General features: G+C 44.1%; 1 protein-coding gene across 8 annotated transcripts in view; it reads left to right on the plus strand.

Annotated features, from left to right (window-relative positions):
* Positions 1-12,554, plus strand: part of SRGAP2 (SLIT-ROBO Rho GTPase activating protein 2) — a 224,160-nt gene that overhangs the window by 163,322 nt on the left and 48,284 nt on the right. For 7 of the 8 annotated variants that reach the window (XM_084791026.1, XM_084791030.1, XM_084791031.1 and 4 more), the window contains exons 8-10: positions 1,650-1,874; positions 5,042-5,143; positions 6,366-6,563. In XM_084791026.1, the coding sequence (XP_084647152.1) occupies positions 1,650-1,874; positions 5,042-5,143; positions 6,366-6,563 (525 nt within the window). The remainder of the gene's footprint in view (positions 1-1,649; positions 1,875-5,041; positions 5,144-6,365; positions 6,564-12,554) is intronic. The other variant, XM_084791029.1, reaches the window with a different exon arrangement.

Raw genomic sequence — 12,554 nt, forward strand, 5'->3', positions numbered from 1 at the left:
CTTCAAAGCAGACCATACATAGAATCCCAGTTTATTAAACAGAAAAATGAGCAGACTTGCTCTGGTTAAAGAAAAGATAAAAAGGCTCTAAGGCCCCCTAGCTGAGTGAGCTCATATCTCCTCCTCAGTGATAACCCAAATGCTGACATTGAAGTTCAGAGCTGTGACCTACAGCTTGAAAACCACTAGACTGGTCACATTTGTTCATTGGACTGTCAAGGACACGGGTCTAGGCATGGGATAGGAGTAGCTTTTCCAGGGTTGCTTGATTCCACCTCTACTTTTTTTTTCTATTTTATTCTTCCTGTGTGGGTGTGTGCTAACCTGTGTGAGAGTGCGTGCACATTTATGCAGAGGCCAGAGGACAACTTCAAGTATCATTTCATCTCAGCATAGACCCGTCTTCCTTTGCTTTTGTGTTGTTGTTGTGTGTGTGAATGTAATGAGTATGTGCACATAAATGCAGGTGTCATGTGAATCCAGAAGAGAACATTGGATCTCCTGGATCTGGAGTTACAAGCAGTTGTGAGTGTTGGACACGGGTGCTAGAAGCCAAACTCAAGTCTTTTGCAAGAGCGGAAGCACCTTTAACTACACAGCCGTCTCTCAAGCCCTGGCCTTGTTCATCTAAGCTAGCTAGCCATCAACCCCTTTCCTCTCCCCTCCCCCCCCCACCCCCACCACTGCAGACACCTCATCCAGCTCTTTATATACGCTTGTGATCAGAAGGAATTCCTCTTCCTTGCACCACAGTGACTTTACTCTCCGAGCTCTTCCTCCAGCCCTGGCTTTGAATTGATTAAGTAGCTGAGGATGACCTTGAACTTCTGACCCTCCTGCTTTCCCCTCCTGAGTGCTTGAGATTTCAGGCCTGCATCACCACAGTTAGTTGATGCAGAGCTGGGGTTCAAACCTAAGTCTCCATGCATGCTAGACAGACCCCCTTTCCAACTGACCTACATTCTCCAGCCCCTACAATTGCCTCTTTCATAGCATTTTCTTTTCATTTTTGTTGTTAAAAAATCAGAGACATGATAAGAATGTCCCCAATAATGCTTATATTTAGAACTTTTTAGTTTAGCTTTCTTCAACTCCGGCCCGTCCCAGAACACTGGAAGTTGATGTCATGACTCAAATCAACTTTCTGTTCTCTCCGTCTCCCACCTACCTGGAGTTGAGCGCATGTGAACTTGCTGCTGATACAGCTCCAGAATCTGACTCCTGAATGCTGCATTGGCTATGTAGTGACTTTTAACCACAGCAACCTTCAGGGAGTCATGTTGAATTTTGTTGTTATGGCCTTCGCCAGACAAACCAGAAAGTAGAACAGGATTCTTTAACTCTTGGCAATTCTTATTTTCATAGAATAACATTTGATTAACTCTCGTTCTTGGGTTCTTATGGACCGTCTTCTGTCTGAGCACCTCAGTGCCCTAAATGGTATGCCTAACCAACCACTGACCTAGGTGGCAAGAACTAAGAAATCTTTACTCAGGTCTTGGAACATGTCATCTCGGCTTCCTCCCTATTGCAGTCAGTCAGTCAGTCAGTCACCTTGATATGGCCACATGTGTCCCAGAGACCACTTCCCTCTCTGTCATGCCTTGGGATATATGTGGTATGGTTATGTGTCTTCTTCCTTCCCACAGCAGTGTTGTGACCTAGGCTACCATGCTAGCCTGAACCGGGCCCTGCGCACCTTCCTGTCTGCTGAATTAAATCTGGAACAATCAAAACATGAGGGTCTGGATGCAATTGAAAATGCAGTCGAAAACCTGGACGCCACCAGTGACAAGCAGCGACTCATGGAGATGTACAACAATGTCTTCTGCCCCCCTGTGAAATTTGAGTTCCAGCCCCACATGGGGGACATGGTAAGGCCTGTCCCCAGCTTGTACACTTTCTCCAAAGGGAGCAGAAATACTACTAGACCTGTGTATAGTTTTAGGGGCTTACTGTCAGCCAAGGTGTGGTCTACTCCTTCAGCCCCTGCAGTATCTCTTGGATTTTGACTGATGCGCTTCTTCCGGAGACTAGGCTCACGTTCTATCTCATTCAGCTGGCCTGAGGTGTAAAGTGGATGATTCTCCCAGAGGGTAGCCCACCCTGTCCCAAGTAACTGTGTCCCAGAAGCCTGACTGAGGCAGCCGGGGAATGAAGGAAAGCACAGACACATGCAGAGAACAGCTGGGGTCGGGTAGGTTGTAATGGATTTGGCAGAGGATACCAACTATGAAACACACCAGGCCCTCAGCCCACTTATTGTGTACAGCGCACAGAGAGGAGCTAGCTGATGTTGGTAGGAGGCATCTATAGGCCAGCAGTCTCAGGCTAGAAACATCTAGGGTGGAAGCTGCAGTTGTTAGTTTCTGCACACCCTCACTGATCAGTTGTAAACACTTGTACCCTGAACACACTGTCACCATCCATCCACACACCGACCAGAGGAAGCCTTGCCAGTTCCAAATCTGACCAGCACAGGGAAGGCTTTATCATTCTCACAGGTCTGAGGCAGTGCTCCTTGACATGGCCATTCCCGTGTCAACACTCGCTCGGGACTTCGTCCACTTGTTATACACATTTGCTCAGTTTCCTCAGCTCCCCACAGTAGGGAGACCAGGAATAAATGAGAAGAGAGCACACATCAGCAATGTGCTCTTGCCAGCAGCTGTGCTTCTAGACTCTGGACAACCCTGCCCGAGCCCGACAGCAGTGGTGTTCTAATCAGACAGTCTACTGACATAGACAGGCCACGTGCAGTGCCTCGTTCTCTGACTTATATACAAAATGTGAAGGTGGTTTCTCTGCTTTCCTTCGTGGGGAGAACCAACCCCCTTACAGTTTGTTTCCATTGCTGTGGCTGAGGAGATGTCAGCATCTAAACAGATGGGAAACTTAAACAGCAGCATGTGGGTTAAGTTGGGGGAAGGGGCGCTACCAGCCTCCTGGGAGCCCCATTCTCCACCTGCTTTGACTTATGTTCAAATTTGTCTTCTAAGCCCCTTCTCTCGCTGCCAATGAGATTCCTTCCCAAAAGTAAGTGGCACCCGGGACTGACTAGCTGAGTGGACTGGTTGGATTTTCTGGTGTTGACTGAGTTATCTTCTGAGCCAAATAGCGTAGCTCCATAAAGGGGAATCCAGATGATGGGTACTCAGCCCTCCCCGCCCTGTCAGAAGCACATTTCCGTACTCTAACGCACAGCTGGAATGCATTGCCTTGCCTACTGACTGCAGAGGACTGGCAAAGCATGCATCAGCAGCTTTGCTGCTCCTTAAAGAAACAGCTTGGAGGTGATTTGTCCTCTAATTCTCCTGTGATAGGCCTGGTAACTTTAAACAGTGAGAGTTCATTCTTTTGCCCTGTATGTGGTACAGCTGATCAGTGCCTTCACCAGAAAAAGGACCAGAACTTCGCATGGATTTCACATTTGGCTTAGAGATGAGATGTCAAGTTGTTCTTGGGCCCTGCTGCCAGTCTTTCTGCCTCATTGTGGGTTGTCTGTAGGCAGAAGGAAGGAACTGCCAGCAAGTCCTGAAAATAAAGCCAAAGGGCCAGGTGTGGTGGCACACACCTTTAATCCCAGCACTCGGGAGGCAGAGGCAGATGAATCAATGTGAGTTCAAGGCCAGCCTGGTCTACAAAGTGAGTCCAGGACAGCCAGGGCTGCACAGAGAAACCCTGTCTCTAAAAAACCAAAATTTAAGTGACACTTTAATGGAAGTGTTGAAATTGGTCACACTAGTGTTCTTGGGCCACAGCACATGAGCTGATCTCAGCAGCTCTCAGATGCAGGAGGAGTCGGTGCCTGTTTCTACTGTTGGTGCACCCAGAGGTTTGAGGGGCACTGGATGCCTGACTGGTGACATCAGGCAGCTGAAGACAGAAAATTCATTCTTGGCCCCAACCCATCTGGCCACCAAGCTTTCTCTAGTATGTCTCCTTATCCAAAAGCCAGGGTGAAATCAGCTCCAGATCTTGAGCCAGCCTCTCAGCTTAAGAAGAGGTCAAATCAGTGGGAATCTTAAATACCAATGGAGAAAAAAAAAGGTCAACTTACAGCCCCCTCCATTTGAAGAGAAGTTTTATTTTTTGAGAATGGTTTGCATGAATATGAATATACTCACTCTTTGCTGAGGGTGAAAGAGCCCAATTCGCTCCAGATGTCTCTCATCTGATAAGAGCTAAAGGATACTTGGTAATAAAGCGGCAGGCACTGCCTCCGTATGGGTCCTGCCGTTCACCTCCCAGCCTTCTGCCTCTCATGGATCATCCAGGAGATTGGATTATACCATGCCACCGCCTTACCTGTATCACTAGACTCTACATTAGCTGTTCCTTCACAGAGCATAAACTTGATTGATAGTTAACTGGAGCTGGGGGAGGGGGCTGCAGGGAGCCCACACCTCGTAAGGTACATGATAGCTATTTAGAAGATGTCACGTTCCATCAGATCTCATGCCCTCTGGAGCTCTCTAACATAGCCCATGAACTTGTTCCCATATTCACATGAACTGTTTTCCACTGGGTCAAAGCTCTCATAGATGGCCCAGATTTATAAACATACTGGCTGCCAACAGCAGCACGTTAGCTTCCTGGCCCACTTCTCCCCTGCTTTTTAACTCTAGTGTGTGAAGTGGGAGGAGGGGAGCACCAGCATGGTGACCACTTGGACCTTTGGCAAGAACTTCACTGCCAAAGCGTTGGGTTTCTGGACCAGGAGCTGCCTGAAGCACTCTGGCCTACTCAGAATTCCATAGATCTGCAGACACTGCTAGACCTATGCCTTCCAACCACCCGCCTGCCTATGGCTTCCAAAGAGAGTCACATGTTCTTCCCCATCTCTTCCATGTACTGTTTGTTCTAGAAGGTCATACACATACACATCATCTTTGGGTTTTGTTTGCACATAGAAACTGCAAGCCTTCCAGTAGTTGCGATACAATACAGTGTAAATCATTTCATGAGCAGCAGTGAGAACTCTGGAATCCTCAAAAAGATGCATATGCTCTTCCTAACCTCATGTTGCCTTTCCTGACAGGCCTCTCAGCTCTGTGCCCAGCAGCCAGTCCAGAGTGAGCTGGTGCAGAGATGCCAACAACTGCAGTCTCGCTTATCCACTTTGAAGATTGAGAACGAAGAGGTGCGTTTCCTTCCTAGGAGGCTCGGAGCCACCGTTTCCTTGTTGAACTACTTGTGGCTGTCCATCAGGGGCAGGTGGAGGGAGCATGCAGAGAATGTCCGGGCTATTGCAAAGATTTCCTGGCCAAATGGCGGCTTGTGCTTTCCCTGCTGCTACATCCTGCCCTTGAAATCCAGGAAGTTGTTCCCGTACATTGCCAAAGGTTGTGCTCTATTTTGAGCTTTTACAAAGTGCCCCTCCCCACTGCACATTTAATCAAAGTGGCACTTGGCCACTGTGTGAACAATATCAAGTCTATGAAATGAGCCACTCATGACTGGCTTTTTCAAGCAGTTTTAAAAAGAAACCTTTGACTTTGACACTTCAGACATCTCTGTCCTCTTACAAGAGGGTGACTTTTCCCCCTAAACATAGCACATTTTCTTTTAATATCTAGTTTAAAGGGGTAATTTGATCAGTAATTCAGCTTTCTGTTGCACTTGCTTGGCTTTTTCCCTTATATCTTAATTTTACTAGGAAAGACTAGGTCTGGGCCACTTAGTTTGCAAATAGGAAAACAAATTCATTGATTGGTTGAAGATCATGAAAAAGCACCAGGAGCGTTGAAAGACTAAACTTACAACATATTTTAACTAGCTCTGGTATGATGGGAATATTGGTTTGCAATTGTTTTATTCTCTTTTCCTTTGCACTTCCATTATAATAAAGAAATATCATTAAATCTTAAAAATAACCATTGGGGTTGGAGAGATGGTTGAGGGGTTAAAAGCACTGGCTGCTCTTGCAGGAGACCCAGACTCGGCTTCCGGGGCCTGCATGGTGGCTTCACAGTCCTCCCTAACTTCAATTCCAGGAGCTCCAATACCTCGTCTGGCCTCCACAGCCACCAGGCACCGCATGAGATGTACACCCCTGCAGGCAGAACATCCTTACACATAAAATATGTCTTTTTTGAAAAAAAGCTAACATTACATAAAAGAGCCAAGTCAGGAACATAGCAGAAAAGGAGTAGTGGTGTTTAGGTGTTTGCTGGAGAGAGCAGCATGCTGATGCAGGGCTCCTGTGGTGTTCATCACTCTCTGCTCAGTGACAAGGGGGACTCTAATCTCTGCTGGCATCCTCTCTCGAGAGGCGTACGTCCTCTCAAGCTCATCCTCGTTGCTCCATCACCTGCTGTGTTAGAGCCTGCCTCTCATGGTTACTTTGGCTATTACGGTTGTAGGTGAAAAAGACCATGGAAGCTACCCTGCAGACCATTCAGGACATCGTGACTGTTGAGGATTTTGATGTGTCCGACTGCTTCCAGTACAGCAATTCCATGGAGTCTGTCAAGTCAACAGTCTCAGAAACGTTCATGAGCAAGCCCAGCATTGCAAAGAGGAGAGCTAACCAGCAAGAGACGGAGCAGTTTTATTTCACGGTAAGGGCACTCATCAGCTTTTTAGGAGCCACCAGTAAATACTGTGACATCCAAGGGAGCTTTGGAACTCAAGACTTTTTGTCAATTGTCGGAAAAATAAGCTTTAAATGCACTAGATATGGCTGGGCGTGGTGGCACACACCTTTAATCCCAGTACTCGGAAGGCAGAGGCAGGCAGATCACTGTGAGTTCGAGGCCAGCCTGGTCTACAAAGCAAGTCCAGTATACACAGAAAGACCATATCTCGGAAAAAACAAAACAAAACCAAATACACTAGACTTGAGTGTGGCATACTTGGAAACCATCTCTACAAAAGCATCTACAAGTCACTGGTGTCTGCTGGGGACATCATAGAAAGGGATGCTCCTAAATTTATAAACCAAGAAAAAACATTGGGGAAGTTTTTAATCATCTAGTAGGCTTTCACTAGAAAGTAGCCCTAGTCGTAGGAGACCATGACAAGGGACTCAGTGTCCTGGCTTTTGAGAACTGTATTCAAATATCTTTGCCAATGTATGTCTTGTTTTTTAAAAGTCTGCAGTCTCTCCTGAGTGATTTGAATACATTATCATGCAACTTTCATTATTAGGAAGTTATTTTTTCTAACTATTGGTAAAAGTTGAAGAGACTTAAACATGCAACTTGGCTTCACCTACCAGGAAAGTGGGATAGAGGTGAGGACATCCTACTGGGACTCTAGGTGAGAGAAGTATGGGAGAATGGGGAAATAGAAGGATCCAGAGGGTCCTAGAAACCTACAAGAAGAACATTATGACGGGTGGATCTGAGCCCAGGGGTGCTGCTCAAACTATGGCACCAGCCAAGGACAATACGTGCAGTAAATTTCAAACCCCTACCCAGATCTAACCAATGGACAGGACATTTTCCACAGATGAGTGGAGAGTGGGGTATGACTTTCACACAAACTCTGGTGCCCCATATTTGACCACGTCCCCTGGATGGGAAGGCCTGGTGGCACTCAGAGGAAGGATAGCAGGCTACCAAGAAGAGACTTGATACCCTATGAGCATATACAGGGGGAGGAGGTCCCCCTCAATCACAGTCATAGGGGAGGGGAGTAGGGTGAAAGTGGGAGGGAGGGAGGAATGGGAGGATAGAAAGGATGGGATAACAATTGAGATGTAATATGAATGAATTAATAAATTGAAAAAAAAGATTAAAAAAACATGCAACTTGGTAGGTTTGTAGGGAATCTAAAGCAGTATATTTTACCCATTTTCTCAGGTCTCCTTTTAGGTAGGTGTGTGTGTGTGTGTGTGTGTGTGTTCAAATGTTAATAGTTTTTTAAAAATCTCCAGCTGGTCTTATATGTTGCTTTTTAATGAGTTATTTTGAACTTGCTAAGTCCCATCATATTGCCCACACTAAAATTTATTTCTTTATCTTCTGATGACCATGAGAAGAAAAACTGACTTTGCAGTTATAAGATGAAACATGCTGTTGAAAATGCACACTGACCAAATGAAAGGACTCCACTTGTCCTCAGTCATGAGCCACACTCAGCATGGAGCAAATTAGATTTTTCTTCCAGCTGGGACAATTGGTTTAATTTTTCTTTGAACATTGTCCTTTTTTTCTTTAAGAGCACTAACATGATTGATTGGTGTTTTTGTAAATCTGTTTCAATTAGTTAAGCTCCAAATCTTTGGTATTTTCATTCTTTTAAATCTCAAAGAAGATTTTTGAAAGAGTATGATTTAAGAGTATTGTTCTAAAACAACTGGAAATTTTTTGTTATATAAAGAAAAACTTAAGTGATTTTGTTTTTTAAAATGATTTATAGCTGACAACTGGCAAATAAAATTAAAAACTATAACACATTTTACTGTAAAAACATTTTAAAATATGATCATTATAAAAAACCTAGAAGAAAATAAATACATATGGGCATGCATTTAAAATTATAATTACAGAAAGAGACACCTTTGTATATATATATGTTGGATTATGAATTTAAGTCATTTAATTATATTTTCTAATTGCTTTGGAGGGGTTGCTTGCTTTTTCTCCTTGGTGGAACTTTCATATGTGCTAGACAAGAGCTGCAGCACTAAGCTCTCTCTCTAGTCCATTTTACGTTTTCTAGGCATATGGAAATCTATACAAAGGATGGAATGACACGCTGCCTAGTTCATGGTACCCAGTAACTGCCACCCATTTTACCATCATCATTATGAATCCATGCATCGATCACTGTTATCTTATTCACTGATCATTTATGGTGTGTTATGGCAGATTCTATGATACAAGTTAAGAATGCTTAGACAATAAGAGAAAGAAGAGAGCGAGGGCTCTGGCTATACAGGAAGACTTTGGTTTTGACTTCTTGTGTTTCTAAACAAGAAAGGTACCGTTTTTAAATGCGTGATTGTGCATAAGCAGCAACAAGGATGAGTGGAGCTGGGAAAACATCACACAAACTGACTTTTGTGCTTGATTTTTAGTATGAGTGGGTCAGAGAGGATTGGGAAGGAGAATACAAGTCTTTAGAAAGAACAGACTATTGAAAAGTGCTGCCCTCCAGAAACCTAAATTACGTTTTAATAGAACTTTTTGACTCTAATGGAGACTGTCACTGCCCCTATTACCAAACTATATGATCTCTTAGTAATAGGATTTTTGGCAACTCTTTTTGAGGCAATGACCCAATCTTATTATATTTCAAAAGATTCCATTTTTAAATTTAATTTATTAATTACTTGAGAATTCCATACATGCATACAATGTATTTGACCATTTCACACCCTCTACTTCTTCAGTTAAGAAATTTAGGGGCTTAGGGGCTGGAGAGATGGCATAGTCAGTAAAGTACATGCCACACAAGCATGAAGACTCAAGTTTGAGCCCCAGGAACCCATGTGAAAGAAACCCAGGCAACCTGTAATTCCAGCGCTGGGGAGCAGAAACGGGGAATCCCTGGGTCGTGCTAGCTAGCCAGTCTAGTGAGCTGCCTAGTGAGAGTTCTTGCCTCAAAACATAAGCTAGAGAGCAATTGAGGAATACACTGTGACTAACACTGCCCTCCGGCATATATTTACACACACGCGCACACACTTAAAAGAGAAGAAGAAAGGGGCATAAAAATCTGTACTTAGGGCAGTCTTTGCCAGAGTTACTTTCTGCCTTCAATGAATCTATAACATACATATTCAGGAGTTGATATTTGCTCTAAAACAAGAAGGCTGATGAGATACTCCAGGACTTTGAAGAGCTCATATAGTGCTCTTCCAGAAAACCTGAGTTTGATTTCCAACACCCCTGTCTGGGGGCTCACAACTGCCTATAACTCCAGCTGTAGGGCGTCTGATGCCCCTGGCCTCTGGGCACACACCCACACATAGACACATCATTTCAAATAAAGCTTTAAAACAAGTAACTTTATTCAAACTGATGTCTTCTAGAATCCTGCCTACCTGTTCCCCTGTTATCTCTGTACACATCTGCCACCCATCTGCTTTGGTGGCCATGGCACTCCCTGTCAAATTTGCACATTGCTTTGATTAACAAAAATGGGTTTTGGCTTATCTAGTAACAGAATTTGCAAGAGCTTATTGGTTTTGTGACTGGATATGAAATGTATCAGGGAATTTATCTCCGGATAGCAGGACATTTTTGGTGGTGGTAGTGAAATGGACATTCAGGTCCCCATATTAAACAGGGGCTACCTATGCTTGCCAAACCGTGCAAGAAACAAAAACCAGCAGCACAGCCTGGAAGTTCCCTGCTCTTGGAAAGCTGTGACGGGATCCCTCCTTGTGGCTTGACTCATAGCTAGTGTGTCTAGTGACCACATGGGCGTTTTGGGATAGTTTCCCGACTGCTTGCTACTGTCATCAGATTAATCTGCCCATGTGACATCAATTGGAAATTTGAAGCATGCCTTACAAAGGTCAGCTGCTTGCAAAGTCTGTGGAAAATTATAGAATTTCAAACTTGAAGCCATTTTTAAATACCATCTAACCTAGCCTTCTTGTTTGAAAGCTTTGAAGAAGGAAAAAAAGGCAGGGGGCTTGGCGGGGGGATGGCAAATGCAGTAGATGGATAGCTTGAACAAAGCCTTCGTCAACAGCTGAACCCAGAGCTCAGGTCATCTGCTGGCCGCAGGCTTTTCGTCTGTGCCCTGCTGAAGAGCTCGAGGGAAAGGCTCAGCACCTGTCCTCCCTTATTATAAGAAGAGAGGTGTTTTCTACCCTCCTGTCTGTTTGCCACTCATCTTGTAGAGCACATCATCCCTCAGTGTCTACTTCTTTTTCTTGTTATACCATTTTTTTAAAGACTCACATATATGTAAAGGAAACTAGGGCGAGAGTAGAGCTTTACTTTACCCCTGACACTGACTTTCCTGCTTTCTGCCACTGATTGAAACTAGTATATCCTGTCATTTCAGAGATTTTTCTATGCATAGACAACCAATGATCTGTCATTAAGTGCCTACCTTTCTTTCTTTCTTTCTTTCTTTCTTTCTTTCTTTCTTTCTTTCTTTCTTTCTTTCTTTCTTTTTTCCAGATAGGATTCCTATGTGAAACAGCCCTGGCTGTCCTGCTTTGTAGACCAGGGTAGCCTCAAACTCACATAGACCCTCCTGACTCTGCCTTCCTAGTGCTGGGATCACAGGTGTGCGCCACCACACCTGGCTTAAATGTAATTTTTTAAAAGATGTATGTATTATGTATACAGTGCTCTGCCTGCATGTGCACCCACATACCAGCAGAGGAAATCAGATCACATTAACGATGGTTGTGAGCCACCATGTGGTTGCTGGGAATTGAACTTAGGACCCCTGGAAGAGCAGTTAATACTCTTAACCACTGAGCCATCTCTCCAGCCCTAGTAAATGCCCCTAAATACAATAAATTACACTGGAAATTGTAACAAATGGGACTGGTAATGTAGCTCAGTAATTAAGAGTGCCTGCCTAGCATGTGTGACACTGAATTCCATCTTCAGCCCTGCAAGAGACATGGTAAGAAATAAAATATACAGCCGGGCATGATGGCGCACACCTTTAATCCCAGCATTCAGGGAGGCAGAGCCAGGGAGATCTATGTGAGTTCGAGGCCAGCCTGGTCTACAAAGTGAGTCCAGGAGAGTCAAGGCCGCACAGAGAAACCCTGTTTGGAAAAACAAAAAACCAAAAACGGCAAAAGGAATAAAATATGATGAATAGAAGTTTACCACTTTCACCATCCTCCACTTTATTCTTATCACTTATTTTGAGTGTTAGTCATGTTAGTCTAAAAATATTTGTCCCATATCTCACACAAAGCTTTTTTCAGGCCGGGTGTTGTGGTGCACGCCTTTAATCCCAGCACTTGGAAGGCAGAGGCACGAGGATCACTGTGAGTTCGAGGCCAGCCTGGACTACAAAGCAAGTCTAGGACAGCCAAGGCTACACAGAGAAACCCTGTCTTGTAAAACCAAACCAAAAAAAAAAATCTTTTTCTAATGGCTGGACAGAACTCAGTTGTATAGGTGCATCATCTTTATTTAACCAGCTCTCTGCTGTAAGCAGGTATATTCTCTGGTTAGCCAAGAATTATCAAAGCTTTAGAAAGCTGGAGTTTCTCCTAAATATTTTTATGGAAAATTGAAGTATAGGATTCTTTAAAAACAACATTTTTTCAGATTTATTTTTGTTTGTTTTTGTCTGCATGCAATGCCTTCAAAGGTCAGAAGAGGGCATTGGAACCCCAAAACTGTACATCACTGGTTGTGAGCAAGCATGTATATGCTAGAAACTGAACCCAGGTCTTCTCCAAGGGCCATAAGTGCTGTTAACTGTTGAACCATCTCTCCAGCCCCAAGTATGGAGTTCTCAAATAAGAGGTGAATGATGAAGGAATTGAAAATTGCAGCTGATGAAGTAACAAAGCCAAACTATCTGAATTCTTAGGGGTAGATTTTGGTAAGACAATAGGAGAAAAGGCAGTCTTGTCATCAGGCAAGGCACTAGACTTAAGAGCTGTGGTC

The sequence above is a fragment of the Acomys minous genome (assembly GCF_964271855.1).
Source record: "Acomys minous genome assembly, chromosome: 1".
Taxonomy (NCBI): Eukaryota; Metazoa; Chordata; class Mammalia; order Rodentia; family Muridae; genus Acomys; species Acomys minous.